The sequence below is a fragment of the Amblyomma americanum genome, chromosome 1 (assembly GCF_052857255.1).
Source record: "Amblyomma americanum isolate KBUSLIRL-KWMA chromosome 1, ASM5285725v1, whole genome shotgun sequence".
Classification (NCBI taxonomy): domain Eukaryota; kingdom Metazoa; phylum Arthropoda; class Arachnida; order Ixodida; family Ixodidae; genus Amblyomma; species Amblyomma americanum.
Window position 1 is genome coordinate 393,946,538 of NC_135497.1, and position 20,568 is coordinate 393,967,105.

General features: G+C 44.5%; 2 protein-coding genes across 3 annotated transcripts in view; one reads left to right on the forward strand and one right to left on the reverse strand.

The window, feature by feature from the left end:
- The first annotated feature begins 869 nt into the window (after positions 1 to 869).
- The window catches only part of LOC144115726 (regulator of chromosome condensation-like), a 113,224-nt gene continuing 93,525 nt past the window's right edge, over positions 870 to 20,568 (forward strand). Inside the window, exons 1-2 of one of the 2 annotated variants that reach the window (XM_077650208.1) lie at positions 870 to 1,165; positions 6,970 to 7,153. The gene's annotated coding sequence lies outside the window, so the exon portion shown is untranslated. The remainder of the gene's footprint in view (positions 1,166 to 6,969; positions 7,154 to 20,568) is intronic. The other variant, XM_077650209.1, reaches the window with a different exon arrangement.
- On the reverse strand, positions 8,835 to 16,918 carry LOC144123388 (uncharacterized). The gene is made up of 7 exons (XM_077656231.1): positions 16,858 to 16,918; positions 16,079 to 16,153; positions 15,850 to 15,999; positions 14,344 to 14,469; positions 11,654 to 11,883; positions 9,763 to 9,922; positions 8,835 to 9,275 (listed from the first exon to the last, which is right to left on the reverse strand). The coding sequence occupies exons 1-7, from the start codon at positions 16,916 to 16,918 to the stop codon at positions 8,860 to 8,862; spliced, it is 1,218 nt and encodes a 405-aa protein (XP_077512357.1). The 3' UTR covers positions 8,835 to 8,859.

Sequence of the window (20,568 nt, forward strand, 5' to 3'; positions counted from 1 at the left end):
CGTTGCAAACAATATCCTTTGAAAGGTAAAGCCTCGTTAAATCAGTTGTTCTGATATTTTTTTCCGCTCATTTTGCCGAAAATGTTGTAAGCGCTTCAGTTGAAGCAGACGAAACGGCCGGAACGGCCTGAACGTCATATTCAAAGGGCCCGCGCCTTTTGCAGCGCTCACCTCGGCGGCCTTGTCGGGACGCTTTCGACTGCCGTAAACAGACGGCGCCACGGCCGCCATTCAGCGAAAGAAACGTCGTCTGCGGGTTTTTGTTCGCCATTCTCTACGCAGACGATTACGTTTTCGCATCATGCACGGCTCAAGTAAGTAAGTACCGTTGTCAAACTTGCTACGATACAAAAGTTACCATAATACGCAAGCTCTGTGTGCGGCTTCATCGCAAATGAGCCAGCAGTTGAGGCAGGGAAACTTGTGAAAATCTTCACGATAAAAAACGCACAATACTGTACTACGACTTGTGCTGAGAATGCGTGTTTTGTACAAAGAAGCACATTAATAATTACCGTCGATAAAGCTGAAAACTGAGGCATTCATCTAGCCACTGCAGCAACGTTCGATCTGTATGCCCGGCCGCCGCTTTCATAATTTCCTTGATGAGCAGCTTTTATTAAAGTACATGTGCACATGGCTTAACAAAACCAACTTAGCACTTTAACGACCGTGCATATCACTCTTACTAAAAGAAGAGGAGTATACGCAGTAGCAGAATTGTGCGCCGCATTTTACGCTGCGTGCAACTCCTGCCGCGTCGTCTGCTCCATCCAGGGCTGCGCGCGCTACTCGTCGGCAGCTACGCGTACTAGCGCGAACGGCGTTCCCCGCGGTTGAGCGGGCATGAAAAAAAATAGAGGTGCCTATGTTCAGGCGCTGGTAAGTTGCACATTTTCAACGACGCAAAAGCGCAGCCGTCGGCGCCATGACAGCGCAATTAACGCATCCCGTTTTGTGTTATTTGGCTCTTCGTGGCATTGCGCGGCGGACATGTATGAAGAACAAAAGTGAGTTTTGGAAGTCAACGACAAGAGTTACGCCCTGTCAACACTGGCGAGTTTGAACGGGTAAAACTATGAAAGGCAGCGCTGCACCATGTCATCTGGGAAGGCAATGAAGACTCCTGCGTTGTATTACTAAGCCTGGATGAATCGCATGACCGGTGAGTCCCGCTCTACGTTTCTCTACTACTGATCTGTATTCACACGCGTTATTAGTATGCGGCTATACAAGGATGGGAGTGGCGATAGTCTGCGTGCGGTTGAATCAGCTAAAATGCGTTGCCAAAAAAGAACGGGCGTATAGCCTGCGTGACAGTGTTGCTCATAGTCTCCATGTGCGTTTAGTACTCAGGTGCCGTGGTAAATAAAAATGCCACTAGATATCACAACAGAGTTACGCTGTTGCTTGCTATCGCTTTGAAAAAACTATGCAGAGAATGTTTATTGTATTCGAGTCAGTGCGAAAGCATGTATTTGTACTGCGTAGAACATGACGATGAGCGGGCAGTGCCACGCTGTATAACTTTCGCGCTAGGCCTTCTGCGAGCAGCCAAGAGAACGAACGACGGTCGATTTTTTGCTCGCGGCTGGTGCCTACCGGATGGATTTGTGCTACTTAGAAGACGATGTGCGGGCAGTGCCGCGCGACAGAGCGCTCCGCTAGGCCAGTTGCGAACAGACAACGGATCGCGTTCGTCATGGTCGCATGGGTTTCTGTCAGTCGGAACTTAGCGCCTGTGTTGTGTGCGTCTTTCTTTGACCCGTTTTGCGCTACACTCACATACCATGGATCACTTATTTAAGATTTCAAGCTTTTTGCTGTATGCCTCGCTTGTGCGGCCCGCTCTTAAGTCGTTCGCCATTGGCAGTGCCGCAATCGTTTATTTATTTTCAAATTGTTATATATTCTTGGTTGCCTGCCATTAGCTGTGTTGCCGGCGATTCCCCGAGCGTGGAACTCTTCTCCGGCACGAGACCGTACCCAGAGACCTCAGTGCACCACACTAACCAGTTTTATTAGGAATTTTTTGTTTCTCATGCCCCTACTTGCATTGCCACTCGACAAATTTTTTGCAGTTTTTAATTGTGTGCAGATTTGTTAAATGGCGGTACCAATTTTCGTATGATGCCAAGCTGTGACATGAGATATCAGGCTTCCTGCTAATGAAAGCATGCTTTTTTCCATTCTCTCTTCTCATTTATGCAAGGAAGACAAGTTGCAGCGTTCAATTTAAGAATACCTTAGACGCTGGTGCAAGGCACCCTTATGGGAATTGACGAAAACCTGTGCATCCTATATTCGAATAGTTAGCCTCTTTTCATCACGCATAAAAATAGTGGTACTCCAGCCAGCTCATCTTTCAGTGTTGTTATGACAGTCATCCTGGCTGTCATCAAAGAATGTATATGGGTGAATTATGTGCAATCTGTTCATTTTTGTCATGCCTGCCTCTTTAGGTATTTTCGACATAGGCTCGCAGCCGGGTTTAGAAATGCGTGCAGAACTCTGCATGTGCCTCACAGCAGTACCCATCTTTGTTATTACATGCACTGCAGATTTCTATGAAATACAGTTGCTCACGTAGTTCTTGACTGAACTGCTTTAACATAAAGGAGTTGGGCCCACTCTAGGTGCAGTGACCATTAGACACCTGTTGCATCTTATGCATACGTGTCCTCAATGGATGAAAATGTTCTTGAATCTCTTTAAAATCATTGTGTTCTACAACGATGCTTTTCCGGTATTTCTGGTGCATAGACCAAAATGTCACTCAGTAATGTAACATTGCATGATGACACCAATCCTTGTATGTCATAACGTCCTTGCAGAGCACTTGGCAAGCTGCACCTGTTAGCATAGATGTATTGCTGGTTTATTGCCATGTCTTATGGTTATACTACACAGTTTGTATCTCTGCCTTAAACCTGCATCATTGAATAATTGAAAATTGGTTTTTGAGGAAAGGAAATAGTGGAGAAACTGTCAAACATCTTGGTGGACACCTGACCTGTGATGTAAAGGAATGGATAAAGAAGGGAGAGAATGAAGAAAAAAAGTGCCGTAGGGCAGGGCTCCAGAATAATTTTGACCACCTGGGGATCTTCAAAGCACACTGACTTACATTGCACAGCACACGGTTTAGCCTGAGTTCTCGTGGCTCATTAACCCCCATAAAAAACGGGAAAACCTTCTTTGGACTAACATTTCATTGTGGTAGCTACTGTCAATGTGTCGTGCAATCAGTTCTTTAGTTTTGAGAATGTACAAATAGATAACGTCCTGAACACAGTGATACAAGAATTTTTTGCTCTGAAGCTACAAAGTCATAGGCTTTTGCATGTGGGCTGTATATTGTATGTATTTTGGGTATAAAGAAAAGGTTTATTTCATGTTAGTACTATCTCAAATGCTTTCTTATTGTATCATGACAGCTATTCTAAAGTAACTTGGTATATTCATTTAATTTTGCATCACTTATGTGTACCTTCTCTTGAGCATGACAAGCTGAACGACATACCTCACAGATCAGAGATAATGCTTTCGCCGACGGCGAGTGTTTTTACAGTACTGTGCATCATTGCCTGTCAAGAATGTACTACGCTGATGGACACTGTAGTCATGACAGTATGTCATACGTTTAGGGATCTTACATTTTTTTATTGTAGTTTGATGTCAGTTCTCCATCAGCTATAAAATAATTACACTACTAATTGCTCATTGATAACAGCAAAAAATTAAAAAGAAGCATTTCCTTATGCCGTTCTCGGTTTTGGTGACTTGGTTTTCTCAATATATACATTGAAGGAGTTGTACACAAGTTTTTAGCACAGTTTCTATGTACGTTTTTTTCTTGCTGTGATCTATGCTGTGATCTTGAGCTGCACGCCAAATTTTGCTCTCACTGTTCTAGGAGAGGCTGCAGACTTTAAAAGGAAGGCAATATATTTTATAGCATTTTTTCTCGGTCTGATTTTACATGAATAAATATATTTATACAAATGAAATCTGCTATGGCCAGCCATTAGCATAGACTCTGTCAGTATGCACCCGCTGCTTCTAATTGCTGCTTTATTGAGACCATTATATGGCTGTTGAAGCCACTTAAGATATTCTTATCTAGATGTGCACAGGTTTGCAATTATTGGTTTTGCAAGTGTGCTTTCATATGTGTCAGAAGGATTGAAAGAAGGACCAGAGTCCGTTTTAAACTAAATGGCAGTATGGGAAAGTAAAACCTTGTGAACCTTGTCCACAAACAGCTTTGTCAAGTTTACCAATATATCTGGTGTATGCTAATGGTTTCCGATTTTTAAAGGAGAGTGCTTTGTTGTAGGAAACTTGATAGTCACTGAAGTTAAGTCTATTAAACATCAGTTTTATACTGAGCAAGTGAAAAATCTGTATAACTTAATACTACCAATGTTGCACTGCTTTGCCCATCTCTTGCAATGAAAGACAGAAATAACCTGACACCAAACTTTGGGCATGACTGTTTAGGGCTTCTGGAGTGATTTGGAGGGGGAGGTATTCAGCATACATGAAAATGGTAATGCTTGCACTTGAAGTGTTTGTTTATGCTGATTATGTTTTCATAATTGACTACCTGAAATGTAGCATGGTGGCTACGTTATGCGCAGTGAACCTTAGGTCTGCACCTACTGGCATTTATGTTTAAATGTAAAGACTGTGTCACTTCCAGTGTGAGCTGAGTACACAAAATAACGGAGAGCCTTCTATTAAGCTATGCCATAACGCACGTGAAGGTTTCGCACTTAAAATACAGCTTTTACTTAATCATGTTAATTTGCACTTTGTGGAGCTCTCTCTGCTTGTATATTTAGCCTTTACATAACAGGCCATGAACCCTTGCAGCCGTCGGGGTAGCGAAGTCGTTCTGGTGCTCGGCTGCTGGCCAGAAAGATCTGGGTTTGATCCCGGCCGTGGGCAGTCACATTTCTATGGAGCCAAAATGTTAGATGCCTGGGCACTCTGCAGTGTCAGCGCATGTTAAAGAACATTATCCAGAGCCTTCCACTACGGCGTCCCTCATAGCCTGAGTCCCTCTGGAACGTTAAGCCCCATAAAACCAACTATAAACTCTTGGCATTACTGAAAACTTCAATAATAAAAGAAGCGGACTGAAGCAGTTTCCGTGAGCAGGTTGTGGTCCATGAGAATTTTTGCCCTCAGTGGAGTGCTGTGGAATAATTTGAAGCATATGGGGCTCTTTAACCGCTAACCGGGCTAACTGCGCTAAATCATCCACCATTTGTTTAACGATACTTCCGCAATGTGGAGGAGCAATTCAAGGCATATAGAAAGATACTACTGGGTAGTATAGCTCCCCATGTAGAGTTGTCTTCTTCTTACCTAGTTCCTTGGTCTTTGGTTGAGCATAAGCATTGTTGCAACTTAGTTTGGTTGCAAAACTGAAGAGACGCCACGGTGACTCAGTGGTTATGGCGCTCAGCTACTTACCCGAAAGGTGCGGGTTCGATCCTAGTCGCCTCGGTCACATTTCATCGAGGTGAAATTCTAGAGGTCCGTGTACTGTGCGATGTCAGTACACGTTGAAGAACCCCAGGGGGTTGAAATTTCTAGTGCCCTTCACTACAGCGTCCCTTATCGCCCGAGTCGTTTTTGGACGTTAAGCATCCATAAACCATAAAACTATAAAGCTTCATCGCTTCGACCCTGGCACAATTCTCAACAATTCATCAGCTAAAAATACATTAACACTGATCCGTAGGCGGAAACATATTTACAATACTCCGAGATAACAGGCCAGAGGCGCGTTTGTCTTAAAAAAGCCTTAGCAGCTTTCACCTAGCCGTTGGAATATTAGGTGTCGTGAATTGAGCTGTAAACACTCCTTGCTTGAATATAACCAGCTGGCGGGCTAGCTCTTCAAGCAAAAGGTTCACTACGCTAGGTAAAGTTGATGTAGCCATGCATTGCCAGTTGACATTTAAGTAGACAAGGCTCAAAGGCAGTCACATAACATGCCCATTAACCTTTTTCGTAATTAATCAGATTTAATCTTTGGGCAAAGAAGAATGCAAAATTCTCGATCAAGGAACTGTGGAGAAAAAAATTCTCACATCTTGGTTTGGGTGTCCGCCGAGATATGTGACAGTTACTGTGCCTCAACACTGCACTGCACTCAACATTGACACTGCCACCATACCCGTCAGTCCAACCAGAAGCATCACCACAGCATCTCTGCCAGTCTTGGGAGGCGTTCCGAGCAGCTCATGGTGGAAAGGCCGACTCATACGGGCCTTCGCGGCAGAAGAGAGGAGCATCTCTCACCTTTCAATCGATACACCTCCAGAGTTATAAAAGCTCAAGAATGTGTAGTGCAGTAGGGTCATTGGGAACCCAGGGACCGGCGTGCCCGAAATTCCTTGGTCAAATAAGGTTATTTCTCTCTCTTGCTCCCCGTCTCTCTGACGTCTTTCCTTTAGACCAATGTAGTCATAACAAAAAGAATAACGATTTGTTGTTGCTTTTCATGTCCTCATAATACATTCACGAGAGGGAATTGGTCAGTGCTTGGCGAGTAGAGACTTAGATAACCTGCAGGATTTTACACATATAAGCTCGAGAATAAAGTAGAACAAAAAAATTGAACCCAAAAGAGAGGCCAGCCGTAACTTTGTAACGATTAATTCGGCACTTTTTTATTCCTTACTTCGCCTTTAGTCAGCCATGCCTTTGATACGGCGTCTGGCCTTGCCTGCTATTTATCGTTTGCCAGCAGATGCATAGACAACAACTGATAATGAAGTCAAAATTAATCTCAAGGTAAAGCAATACGACGCCCGTAGGACAGCTTTTAATCGGTCCGTCATAATTATGCTAGATAAAACAAATCTCCCACTATCACTATCACCACTATCGCCGTGATACGAGCTAGCGTTCTAACCACGTAAAGAGCGGCATACGCACTCTTCCTTTCAGACTGCTTCTCAGCTGTCTTCCGCTGCCATGAGTTGCCCGGCTGGCTTGATTCCAGGGGCCACACATAGCCTGAGGGACGACAGCGACTGCCAGGCTCAGCAGGAGGATGCGCGATGGCAAGAGTTGAAGGGAGAGGGCCGCCTGCAAACCCATCATCTTTCCGAGGCAGTCGTCTCCGGAGTAGGTTCGTGAAAATTCGCCTGCCACTTCTTCGTTCGGTACACTAGGATAAGAAGTGCTTTTTTCTGCTTTTACAGTATACAAGCTATGTTTATTCACTGTGGCGACTTCAATAACATATTCACGTTCCAGTCAAACACCTGTCGTTTCCAGTCGTGTAGTTCCTGCAGTTTCCTGAAAAAAAAAACCTGTCACTGCAGGCCGTCCGCATGACATAATCGGAAGCTCAGGGAACCGTGCCCCGGTCCCAGTATCAGCAGAGAATCCAAACGTGCGCGTCGTTCAGTTGTAGTACCTGGTTCCTACAAGGCTCGCTCACGGGCTGGGAGAGCAACCCATCAGAACCCACCAAAGCTAGGAACCAATTCTGTGTGGATGCACTTGTGCCCCCGTCCGCAGAACTGACACGCATGCTCGAGGGTAGGGATTTGACTGACTTTCGCGCCGCTGAGCTCTGGCACCTTGTCCAAGCTCCCAATGGGCACTTGGTTGGACGTGGCAAATGTCCTTACGATGTCCAAGAAAGTTTCAGATCCCATTAAGAGGACATGCTCGATGTGTTTGTGACGGCTCGTCAACCACCCTAAAATGTCCTCTGGCCCACCGACCAAAGCTCAGCGGTGCTAATGTCGGTCCAAGCTGTGTTCGTGCATTCGGATTAAGTCAGCGGTTGGTGGTACATTTATAGGACATTCTCTTTCGATCTTGTGAGATATCCCTCTTCCCACCCTACATCTACATCGCATCTTGGCGTTCACGGGAAAGCTTCAACATTTTTTGCTCGATAGTTTACTGTGATTTCCACCATCTCTAGTGGCTAAGTATGATCAGTAAGCATCCTGCACCTGCTCAAGGTGTTTTTGTTGTGTCATGAACAGGGTCCAATAGACTTCTCCTTTCTTGATCGATCAAGTGTTTGAGCTTCATAATTAGTTAATTTTTGTTCTTATGATCTGAATGAACGCCTACCTCTTTTATTTAAATTCCAGAAGCTTCATGCACCTCTCGCGCATTTATTTAGGGTGAACACGCAAGCTCGCTCTGGCGCGCCAGTGCAACCCCTGCGAACGCGTAACTACCCAAGCAGCACGCCAATATCGGGCCACCGTTGGCATATCATTGGCGAAAATTGGCGCGAATATCGGCCCTTCATTGGCATTTAGGCAAATCGCAACTCTTTCCAAGCATGGCCCAACATTCCCGCCAAGATTGGGCCGATGTTCAGCCAATCTGAATGCCAAGAATGGCCCAAACATCACTGCCAATATAGGGCCCAATATGGCTCCAGTATGGCCGAATAGTGGCTCCAATATGGCCGAATAGTGGCTCCAATATGGCCGAATAGTGGCTCCAATATGGCCGAATAGTGGCTCCAATATGGCCGAATAGTGGCCCCAATATGGCCGAATAGTGGCCTTTCGGATACCGGCATATCTTGGCTACCTCTAGGCATTTCCATTATTTTCCGAGACCAGTGCAGAATTATCGCATGCATTTAGAGGTCCCGTCCGTGGCTTTCAATACCGTGCGACTTCTAGCTGTATATATATGCAATTGGTTCGAACTCCCATTAAAATTTCAAAACTGCATGCAGTATTTTCATTGCATATGTATTTTGATTTGCAAACAATATTTCATGCACATTTTTTACTTAATGTCCAGCAGCTACCAAATGAATCAAGCAAACAGGAATTTCAGAAAAATGTTTTTTTATTTCTCATGTGCCCGTGGGGCAATAACCCATGTGGCAAGGGTGCTACGTGGGGTGGCTGGGCGTGACGAGGAGGCTGTGGGGGGGGCAGGGGAAGGGGCAGAGCTTGGGTGGAGGGTGGCTGGGCGTGAGGAGGAGGCTGTGGGGGGGGCAGAGCTTGGGTGGACCCCTGAGGGGGACAGGATGGCCATGCCTGGAGGGGTTGCAGGGCAGGAGGCTGAGGGCGCGCCTGGGCAGGGTGCTGACCCAGCACAGGGGTTAGCAGGTGGCGCTTGAGCGTGAGACTCAGGAGGCTCTAAAGTTTGGGCATAGCGCCTCTTTCGGCCGCCCCCTCGGTCGCACGCACCGGGCAGCCACCTGCCAATAAAACCCTGTGCTGCCAGGATGTCGACACCCTGCCTCTCGCAGATGGCATCTGTGCAAGGTGAGTGTGCATTAAGACCAAGAAATGCAACTTTTAAAACGATACACTTCCTGCAAGCATATGGAAATCCAAGTTCATGATTTGACACAGAAAAACCACACGTTATTGACACGCAAGGTATCCCAACAAACAACACAAGTACTGTACAGTAGTGAAATGCAAAAAAAATGAGCTATCATGAAGGCACTGCAGTCAACGTCAAAGTGGCCATTGCAGGGAAGTTCATGACAATGGATTACAATATGACAAATGGAAATGATTGGTTTGATTGAGGGCATCTGCTGCTTCTTTATGGAGTTTTATGACTAAGACCCCCAAACTAATCACATAAACACAGCAACAGAATATTCATCAGCTGTTATAAAAAATTACAGTAAGATACAGCAAGAAAATAGCTTGGAAAAACTTGTACATGTTTAAAAGCAGGAATCTCAATATTTCTAAATTAAAAGCTACAACAATTCAAAATCAGGTATACCTGTTGCCACCCTGCACAGCTTTGTGCCAACGAATGGCCGTTTTCCTTTCCTCCCCCGCAGGCTGAATAGTCTCTGTACAGCCACCCCCATCACAGCACCCATGACATTCGCCGCCACCTCCTTTAAATTGTTTCCGCCTAGGCGGAGAAGCTGCTTCTTCTGAAAGGAAAAATTTGCAGTTGCCCAACGGTTATTTCACATGAAAAATCACATTCTATAACCACTTAACTTGTAGAACGCAATAGCAAAGACAACGGTGTGACTTCGAAAGTAATCGTAGTATACCTGCTACAACACAGCAGCAATTATAGTGTTTTTTTTACACCTCATGTGAAACACTTCTTACATTTTGACCACCGTAACAGCATCAAGAAGTTCAATATTAAATTGTTTAGCACTCGTAAGGGAATACTCCCCGGTGATTCATGTCTTATGCATCACTACAGGGAAAATATACAACTAAAATTAGCATCTATGGTTCTTGAAACTGTCCTGGTTGGAGTGGAGTACTGCACTTCAATTAATGAAAGGCATAAAAAGCAATAGCCAGGCAAAAGACTGATCAAAGCTGTCTCCTTAATTGGAAAACAACGAATAATGTAAAAAATTAGCTCCGAAACAGCACTCCCAGTCAATCGTCTCAAACCAATAATTAAAATAATTTGTGTGCCACCTTAACTCAGCCAAACTTTGTGAACAAAATACATACCAAAAAATAGACTTAACATTACACTCTTCACTAGCTTCATGAGGCTCAATACTTTGATGGAATGTGCCACAAATAGTATAGTAGAGCATAACATAGTCCTGTGATTAAATAAATCAAGACAGCCTTAAAATATCTCTTGAAAGCATTGTTAGCAGCACAGATACAGTACTCTGTAATTCAAACTTCAAGGTAACAGAGATTTTCGTCTGAATCATCAGAGTTGCACCCTCATATATCCAAGCAGGTAAACCTTGCCTTAGTACCCCATCAGTATCAGTGAAGAACTTGCTCATGTGGCCAAGAATGTGCTATATGTCAATGACAGCATATAATTACTAATCAAAATGTTAATTACTCTTGTTAATTCTCGCCCTGTTTCCTTCGCACCTTTTCCATCAGCTGAAATTGTGCTATATACCCCGATACAGCTGTGCTGTCCGTGTTAATTTCTTTCCTTTGTACCATCTTGTGTGCTTTGTTGCAGAGGTCATGAACCCTATAGTTCATGCTTTTAAACGAATATGCCATGTGAACTACAAGCACTGAACTAGTAGGAAGCTAATGACAACAGGCCTGACCTACCACTAGCTGCCGTGAAAGCGGCAATGGGGATTAATTGCATAGTGCCTGCAGTCCGCTTATAGCCAAGGATCTTGATAAGGAGCACACGGCTGCGCTTGGGAGCTTATAAAGTGCATTAAATAGGGTCTATTTTGAAGAAACGTTCAATCCGATTTTAGAAGGAACAGAAACAATGCATTCCTTTCAAATGTAGAAGAAGCAAAAACAATTAAGGCACTTATTTCGAATAAAAAAGAAACAAATGTAATTCTGTACGAGAGTTTGGATTTTTCACTGTAATACAGGAATTAGACTTAGTATAAAGTAATCTATGCAACTGTCATGTTCGGTATAAGTGGGCGCGACTGTTTCCGGAATTTTCAGTTGTAATAAAACAGACTATTAACAATGTCACAGTAACCCTACTATGTGCGGACTTTTCAAAATTCATCCATTCCCACTATATTAGCTGAAAACTTATACAAGAACAGCATGATTATGGCTTAGGCATGGCAAGCATCTACTTCTGGGGCTCAGATTTTTCAATAAATATCTCAACTATATACATTAAGCACCCAACAGACTACTGTAATAAAACATTGAATGAAAAATTAAATTACCAGGGCAGCTGCTACTCTGTCATCTCTGACAGCAGCTTCTGCCGCCTCAAAATCTTCAATACTGAAGGCTGGCAGCTGAGGGCACAGTGGCGGGAGGGAGCTCACAGGAGGAGACGGCGACCGTGTCCTCGGTTCTTGCCGAGCTTGCTCCAGCCGGCTCACCCTCTGCAGGATTTCCCGCTGCTGCTGCCGTATTTCTAGCAGCAGCCGCAGCACCTTGAGCATTGTCGCTGAAACGAGCAAGGTTTCCAGTGAGGGCAGGCTTTCACAGCAGATGTATATATTTACACCTCAAGGACGCAATATGAGCAATATACTGCATTTACACGCTTGCAAGTCGACCTATTGTTTTCAAATTTGAAAATCCGAAATGCGGGTGTTGGCTTGCAATCGAAAATCAGAGCATGGCACCATAAATAAAGGGGAGACAAACTAGCATCAGGGATGATGCGGTAAATGAAATTTTATGTTTGCTCCACAGCTCTGCCCAGAATTTTCTGCATGGTTCTTGAGAACGATTTTTCGTTTTCCTTTCTACTTTTAGCTGTATGCTCAGCACTCTTGGGAGTGTTGATAGTTGATGAAAGGGGCACTGTTCCAATTGCAGTGGAACTGCCACTCAGAACAGCAACGCTTGCAGGGAGTGCCGGTACCTGATGAAAACCTAAAAACAGCGCCATAAAGACAGACTAGAAGATGGGCGAGCGCTGTTTTTGGTTCTTCACTGATGCACCAGCTCACTCTGTTGTTGGTTCTTCTGCAGCTGACAAAAGAGCTGATGCCACGCACACAGTTTCTCTGTGGCTGTTTGATGCATGTAATGTCTCCTGGCTACATATTTTACCAGTTTGTAATGCGGTGCTTCATCAATTGTGCTCAGGGCCAAGTAATGGCGCGTTCACACTTGGTGGACATTCGGCAGAGAGAACGAGCGGAATCCGCTGCCGCGGCAGAGATTGCGCCGAAATACCAAGCGGTAAGCCTGATCGGTCCAGGACCGAATTCTGCCACCGGAAAAAAATCCGCCGAATCCCGTCAGCCAATAGGAAGGAGAGTACGAAGTTCGGCAACAAACATGGCGACGCCCTTCGGTGCGGGACGCCTCGTTTGGGACTGAATTCGTCGCTGTTACTGCCTGTTTGAGCGCGTTCAATGCCCATAAAAGCGCCAGCGCTCTTTCGCTTTGTCTCATCTCACCCATAAAAAAAGTGTGAGTGATAAATGTGTTCTTTTTTTATTTTAGGTGACGATCCTTTCCTTTTTTAAAAAGGCTTGAGAGTAACCACCAGATGGCGCCACTAGGCTAATCTTATGTATTTAAAAGCGACAATGCTAGAAATGGCGTAACGTCTGGCAAAATAGCTGCATTTAGCGTAAGTAAGCGTGCATACAGTTATTGTACGTAGACAGCATGGATTAACCTCTTGCCATATCTGTGTACGCCTTGAGCAGACGACACACAGACGATGAGCGCAGACGAGGTGGTTGGGAAGTGTGAACGATGCAGCTTTTTCGGTGGCAGAGGATTTCGCTTGCTCTCTCCGCCGAGTGTCCAAGAGTGAATGCCCCTTAAGCATTCGGTGCTTCTTCACGAATATGTTCAAGATGGCTGTCATCCTTCAGAGAACAACTGCGCACCTGGCCGCAAGTTTGACATATCAGGACGGGTAATGCAAATGTGGTGGATGCCTCGAGGGAGCATATTTGTGGCTGTTCTACACGATGTCATGGTGAGGTTGTTTGTGAAGTGCGAGATTCTGCAGGATGATGAACTGCTGTGGAAGATTTCACTGGACGTCAGAACAATTAACACCCTGTGGGACTGCAGCATCGATGATGGTAATGTAAACCAACACTGGGCGTCAACATGCTCTGCATTAAGCTACTAAATTGCCATTGATTCCACCACAAGGTACAGCTGCTCTATCCCTTGCAGATCTATATATCAAAAATGCACCATGCACTGACAATGCCTTAGTTAAAAATAGCTGCTCTGAATACTGTTCCTTCTATGTACCACCAGTTTTCTATTCAGCTTGGTTGCCATTTTGATTGCCGTCACATCATGGCAAGGATGGAAACAGCCATAAGTGTATTCTTCCATTGTGACAACAGCTGCCAGTGGTAGTGAGAAAGCACAGCAGGCTGGGCACATAAAAAATATATGCACAAAAACTAGAGAAACTGTATAGAGTACAGTGACCACTTTGCAGTCCTGAGCCACAATCTGTAATGTTTGTTTTATTTCTATTGGTCCGTCTTTAAAAGGTTGTGGCTTTCTAGTGGCATAGGCCAAGGGAAACAACAATAACAGAACCAAAACCGCAATCCAGAACCAAAAAAAGAAATTAAAGGAAACAAACTGCTACTCGCCGGGAAAACACACTGCAACTAGTTAGTAGGAATGAGATAGAGCTGTGGAAGTGTCAAGTAGCAAATTTTATCACCGCTTAGGTTCAGTACTTCTATTAAGAATTACTTGCAGCAGGCATATTTATACAAACAGTGGTCATTTTCAAAGCACACGTTTTGAAATATCCACCAACTAGGTCTCCTTTAAGGCAAAACAGAACTTCTACCAAGGCCTGTTTAGGCTCATACTTCAAAAAAATAGATTCTCATCCTATCCTCACTGCATTCTCGTCTTTTCAGGCTCTTCATATACAAGTAAAGAAAGCGAAAAGCCTTACGATCGCTAGTTGCTTCCTCCACATCCTCAAGGTCACCTGCAGTGGAGGCCGAACCAGCCGGGCAGCCCGCAGTGCAATTTGCAGCAGCTGGTGTGGCCGCCTCCATTGAGTGGCTGCTAAGCAGGGCTGAAGTTGGACACGAACATGAAGCATTAGTGTTGATGCAGGAAGAACGGAAAAATTACTCAGTATAACACAGGTAATGCTACACAGATAATGCCAAAATGCTACATCAGCACTTCTGCTGAAAGGATACATATATATACACCGTAACTGCCTCGTACAGAATTAGCATTAAGCATTTATGAGCTCCCATTCATTAAGACCATGCTTGTTCAGGGTGTCATCTCATTCTACCAGATTTAGTAATTTAAACTGCTCCTTTATTCTGGCGGACCCTCAAAAACACAAAAAGCCTTAACGAAGCTGTATGCTGCCCCAGCTGGTATCATGCTGCAAATTTTAAAGCACAAGAACAACTCGAATGAGAGAACCGCAGAGTTGAGTTGTATGCTACAGGTGGGATTAGCCTTGCTTATTCTGCTGGCAATTGATTACATTCTGATGAATTACAATTTTAAAATTCTCTCCTGCCTTTGGCAGTTACATTGTGCAAGTCAATGCTGACTATGACTTCACAGGTGGGCTGTTAATGAAAAATGTTTATAAACCCAGTTGTGAGCAGCGTTTGTCCCATCCAGTCCTCTTGTCCCTGTCTTCTGTGCACTTTTAAATTTTCAGTACAAAAACTATATTCTACCTTCCATCCTTTGCTTGAAAACAATGAAATGCTAAACTTCATGACTCAATTTTTACAGTACCTCACTACAATTGCTCTTCTCGGCAAACCTATCGTTGCAATGTTTTTTTAGGTGCCTTTTAAAATTGCCAGTCTCGCCAATGTAGACACTGTCACATTCGGAACACGGGACGCCGTAAACAACGCCCGGGTACATTTTTCTCAGAAAGAATGTCTGACATCAATCACCGCATGCTTCGGTCTTCTGAGGGTACAGCGCATGCCTACACAGGTGTGACTGGTGATTTTAAAGGCACCAAAAAGAACATTGTAACAACGATAAAAACCAAGAAGTGATCTCTAAAGCTACCACCTAACACTGTATCATCAACTGGCCATGACATCGTCTAAGGATAGGGCACACGTGTTGACAACTGAAAGAATCTGTTCCGTTGCCTTCACCTCAAATTGTTCTTCAGCCCTTGAAAATAACTTCTCCCTCTTGAAAGGTTTTCAAGGACTCGCATGGACTCTGTGGTAAAAGGGTTTTTGCTATGCAGGAAAGCAGACTTAATGCAGTTTTGCAACAGGGTCTTAATTGAGCTCAAATTCATGAGTCACCCATATGCATTTTTTGCGATCAATAAAAAGCAGGCACGGCTAGAGGGTGGGTGTCCCCCCTTTCTCCTATGTGATATTACCATAAATTCACTAAGCCATAACTGAAACAATGCAAATCTAAAGGCTAAACACAGATAAAGGCTTACAGGGTGGTGATATCAGCCGGGGTGGCGATGGCAGCTGGGGTGGTGGCGACGGGAGCCGGGGTGGTGGCGACGGCAGCCGGGGTGGTGGCGATGGCAGCCGGGGTGGTGGCGATGGCAGCCGGACGTCAGGCCCATCCGGACCTTCATTGCCTAAAACAGAAAAATGCGTGCATATTTTGAATATGCATTAATTTTACTAATGTTTAAAAATTTAGGATTTTCCACTTACCAGAAATTGCAGAGCTTTCCACTGCAGAGCTCATCTCATATTTCTTAGCTTTTTTCTCTGCATTCTTGAATGATCCTGCAAAAGGTTAGAGATCAAACACCCAACTCAAGTGCAGTCCACACTAAAATTGCTGCTTCACATGAAAATAAGGCAAACATTTAATGCAACAATTCCTGGATATTACTTTTAATGCAATAATTCCTGGCTATTGCAAACACAAACACTTTACAGTAGGCATCTTGAAGCAGCCTGTGGGCTATGAAAGGAAATGTAGGGAAGGGATGTAGATTATCATGTGACCTTGGTGGCCAAGCACACAGCCTCTGTGGTAGCATCAGTGGCCTTTGCTGCATATGTGGTTTATTTCCTGCTAGGCTGGAAGGTGGTAAACGATAATGCAACTATATTGAATTATGAAACCAGCCAGGCACCAAAATTCTAGAATACAGACCTTATAAGTTTTTCCTGTGATTAGCTTCTAGCTTGCGCTGAAAGAACTTTTAACAACGGACTACTTTGTCGTGGAGGCATTCTGTGCAGTGGCCCTGAATGTGGGCAGTTTCACTGCGGTACCGTCGATGCCAAGAGGCACTGCTTATACAGGGTGGCCAGTTTTTCTAGCACAATAGCCCCACCATCCTTCAACAAATCTGTTGTTACCGCGTCCTACGCAGCTGCTTTCCCCTTTTTCATAGCTTCTAAAGCTTTCTTAACCTCGGTCTTCGTTACTGGCAGAACGTTTGATTGCTCTTCTCTACTGCCAATCTCATTGTCCTCACTACTCTGAATAATGTATAGGTCAGTATAGAACTGCTCTGCTACTTTGACAAACTTGTCCATATTAGTAATGACATTGCCCCCTTAATTGTCCCTAAGCGCCTATATATCTGATCTCTGCCTACGCCTAATCTTCTTGTCACTGCTTCCAGGCTGCCACAGTTCTTTAAGAATGCTCGATTTTCTCCATATTATACTTCCTTATGTCGTATACTTTACGCCTGTTGATCAGCTTTGATAGCTCTGCCAGTTCTATCTTGTCTGTTGGGTTGGAGGCTTTCACACTTTCTCATGTCTTAATCAAATCTTTCATCTGCTTGGATAGTTTACTGGTAAAGAACTTCTTCCCTGCACTCCTCCCCCTGAACTACTTCTTCACTGCACTCGGTAATATCTCTGAAATTTTATTGTTCACTGCGTCTACACTGAGGTTGTCTTCCTCGGTTAAAGCTGAATATGTGTTCTGTAGCGAAATCCTGAATTATTCTACCTCCCCTCTTACCGCTAATTTGTTGATGGACTTCTTTACTAGTCTTTTCCGTTCCCTCTTCAAGTCCAGACTAATTTGAGACCTTACCAATCTGTGGTCACTGCATCACACCTTTCTGATTACTTCCACATGCTGCACAATGCCAGGGTTAGAACACAGTTTGAAGTCAATTTTATTTTTAGTCTCCTCGTTAGGGCTTTTCGATGTCCACTTTCGGCTCTTCCGTTTTCTGAAGAAAGTATTCATGATTCTCAAGTTATTGCGTTCAGCGAACTCAATACCTACCTTCTGCTATTCCTAGTGCCAATGCCATATTCATCTACTGCCTGGTCTCCAGCCTGCTTTTTGCCAACATTGGCACTGAAGCCTCCCATTAGTACAGAATACTGCATTTTTACTTTCCCCATTGCCAATTCTACATTTCACAGAAGCTTTCCACTGCCTGGTCATTATGACTACATGCAGGCGATTAGGCCTGTGGGAAGACAGCTAGCCGTTCTCATGTGGGCTCTGCAAGAAACAGGCAAGCGTTGGCAAGGCTGACATTCAGTTGATCTACTTAAATTAGGGCATGAGGCAGGCACTTGTGTGTGTTGAAAGCTCCCGCAACGCACACTGGTGACACACTAAGCTATCTGTGTATAAAAGACAAAATCTGTGTTAATTTTTTGTAAGGCTTTTAATGACTGATCACCAACCACGTGCAGTAATTTTGGTTTCAAAGCTGCCCCTGTCTTGTGCGCCCAATGCTTTTGCTTACTTAAAACTAACAGGTACATGCGCATGCATCGACTGACACCACAGCTTGTTGGTGCGCACTTTCAAATGATGCGGTAGACATCAGTGTATACACAGATCACTGCGTATTATTCGCCTAAAACCGCTAAATAATTTATACAGTTGACTCCCGATATTTTTAAGCCGCTTAATTGGAATTTCCAGTTAATTAGAAGTGAAGCATATTTTGGTCCCGTCAGTTTAGCATATAACCCTACTGAAGAAATCACTCGATAATTGAACATTATTATATAGACTGGGTTCCTGATAACTGCACTGTCATGGTGCAGCAAATGTTGCAATGCAGAGAGACATCCTCCTGTTTGTATGATTTCTCTGTGCTGCTTGCTGGCAGCAGAAAAATTTCATAATGATATCAGCAGCTCTTCTATCTCATTACTTTCAAGCAATTCGTGGAACAGCGTTACAAATATATATTGTCACAGCAAAAGTGATGCAAGAAAGTACCAGTGGAGCCTTCAAGTGACAAAGCAAACCACCCGATTCTGTACACCTATCTTTCTTCGACTAGTTCACAGTGCCACTGCAATGTGGAGTCAAATTTCATGCACATTAGCAAAACATTGTAGTAGATAAGCTGGTTAGCATGAAATCCATTTGCAACAAAGGTCGATGACTGCCATAAAAATGGAACGGCTAAAACAGACATTTTGGGGTTTCCTTCGTTACAGCAAGGTTCAACTGAATATTTTTAAACATCAGCAATTATTCGCCAAATATAAGGCTCTGATTTCCAAATTCAAGAGCGCACACTGCCGCTCTTGAAGGCCTTCGAAATCACCACCAAGTTTCGTGCTGCTTCACTGTCTCAATACATTATACATGGCCCGCATGTCGCATTCAGTGCCCATCGGTTGCCAGGCGGCCATGCTGTGCTGAACCACTGCCAGACTGCCTCTAGCTTACCGCTGCCTCTGTTTGCTCACACAGAGTTGATTCCCGTCCATCCGCAGCTTCACTATGGTTTTGTGCATTATCCTCAGTGGCTCCAATCATAGCGACAGGTACAGGCACAAGAAGAAGCAGACTAACATGAACTTAGCACAAGAACTCCAAGATCCCAGAGCACAAAGAGCTGCAGGTTGTGGCTGGCTCGGACTAAGCAAGACAATTTGGACCCCAAGAGTCTCAATTTACAAGAGTACAGAGTGCACTTTGTGACAGATAAGAGGTTTGGGTCGTGAACTTAATGTCTGCAAAGCTATGGTGAGCAAGGACTACACCCTGAAGAAGTGAATGTTTTTGTTTCGAGTGAAGCCATCTGACTTGTTTGACAACCCAAACACAGACTGGGCCCTGCGTCACTGCATATACCTTGGCTACAGCACTAGGCAAAGTGGTTCATCACCACGGCCACAGCCAGCAACAACGGCAGAAAGGACAGCATGCTGAGGCCGAGCTTTAGGTATCGTAGACTCGTTGCAGACAGGATCCTCGACCAGCAGCTCGTGAAATATTTTTGTACCTCCAATGATTTGAGGTTTCCATTCTTTCTAATGTCACAAAGCTGGAAGAGTAAACTAGATAGTTCACGATCCCTGTGGGTCACTTCAGACCACATCATCATCTATCATTGCATCGTAACCCGGCCACACTATGTATGCATGCATATTGTCGCACATTTCCACCTTTTTTGTGCAGCGCACATGCACCGATCCAGCAAGTTCAAAGTAATAGCCTGCATTGAATAGCCAATTCCCCTGTGGAGGCAGCATCACGCCTGAAAGGATAAGGAAATAATCCAAAGCATCTAAGGAGCAGTCAGGCCACGCAAGGCGGACGGTCTGGGATCGAGTGGTTTGGCGGCATGGCCGCCAGCGCTTGATAGGAGCAGAAGTCACGTCACGAGCAAGCCATATATTGACTCAATTGCTGCTGCAGCTAACTGTGCAGCAACTAGTGTTCATCTCCTGAGTCGTAGACAATTGGTTTGAAAGTCATTGAAATGCCCATGTGATAGAGATATCTTTTCAATCACGAGCGATAAACTTGGACAAGAACAAAGCACAGTCAGTCCTAAATGTTTTCAAACCTGTAGAGTCCAGTGACCTGGAAAACTGGATATCACCATAAAACAAGGCATTGCAGTGTTTGAGATCACATGCGAATTTGGACTGGCAATCGCTTTTGATGCAGATGAAGCAATGATATCAGCTCACAAATGCATGTGTGCATCATTCATTAGCCTCCGAGTTTTGAAAAGATTAGTCACTTGACAGGCTAGCAAAAGGCGCCCGTGTGCTGTGAAGTGTTGGCGCACGTTAAAGCCGGTTAAAAAATCCGGGACCCTCCAATACAGCGCCCGTCACAGCCCATGCGTCGCTTCGGGATGCTAGACACCACAATTCACAATTGCACACATAGCGTTATCCCGGCAATAAAACCACTTACTGCATGTTGTGACGACAGCGACTGGGCAGCGGAA

Coding starts and splice junctions, on each gene's coding strand:
- LOC144123388 (XM_077656231.1), bottom strand. CDS start 16,918: ATGGACAAGTTTGTCAAAGTAGCAGAGCAGTTCTATACTGACCTATAC. Junction 16,154..16,857: donor CCTATACATTATTCAGAGTA/GTGAGGACAATG, acceptor AACCTTTTGCAG/GATCATTCAAGAATGCAGAG. Junction 14,470..15,849: donor CCGGCTGATATCACCACCCT/GTAAGCCTTTAT, acceptor GTCCAACTTCAG/CCCTGCTTAGCAGCCACTCA.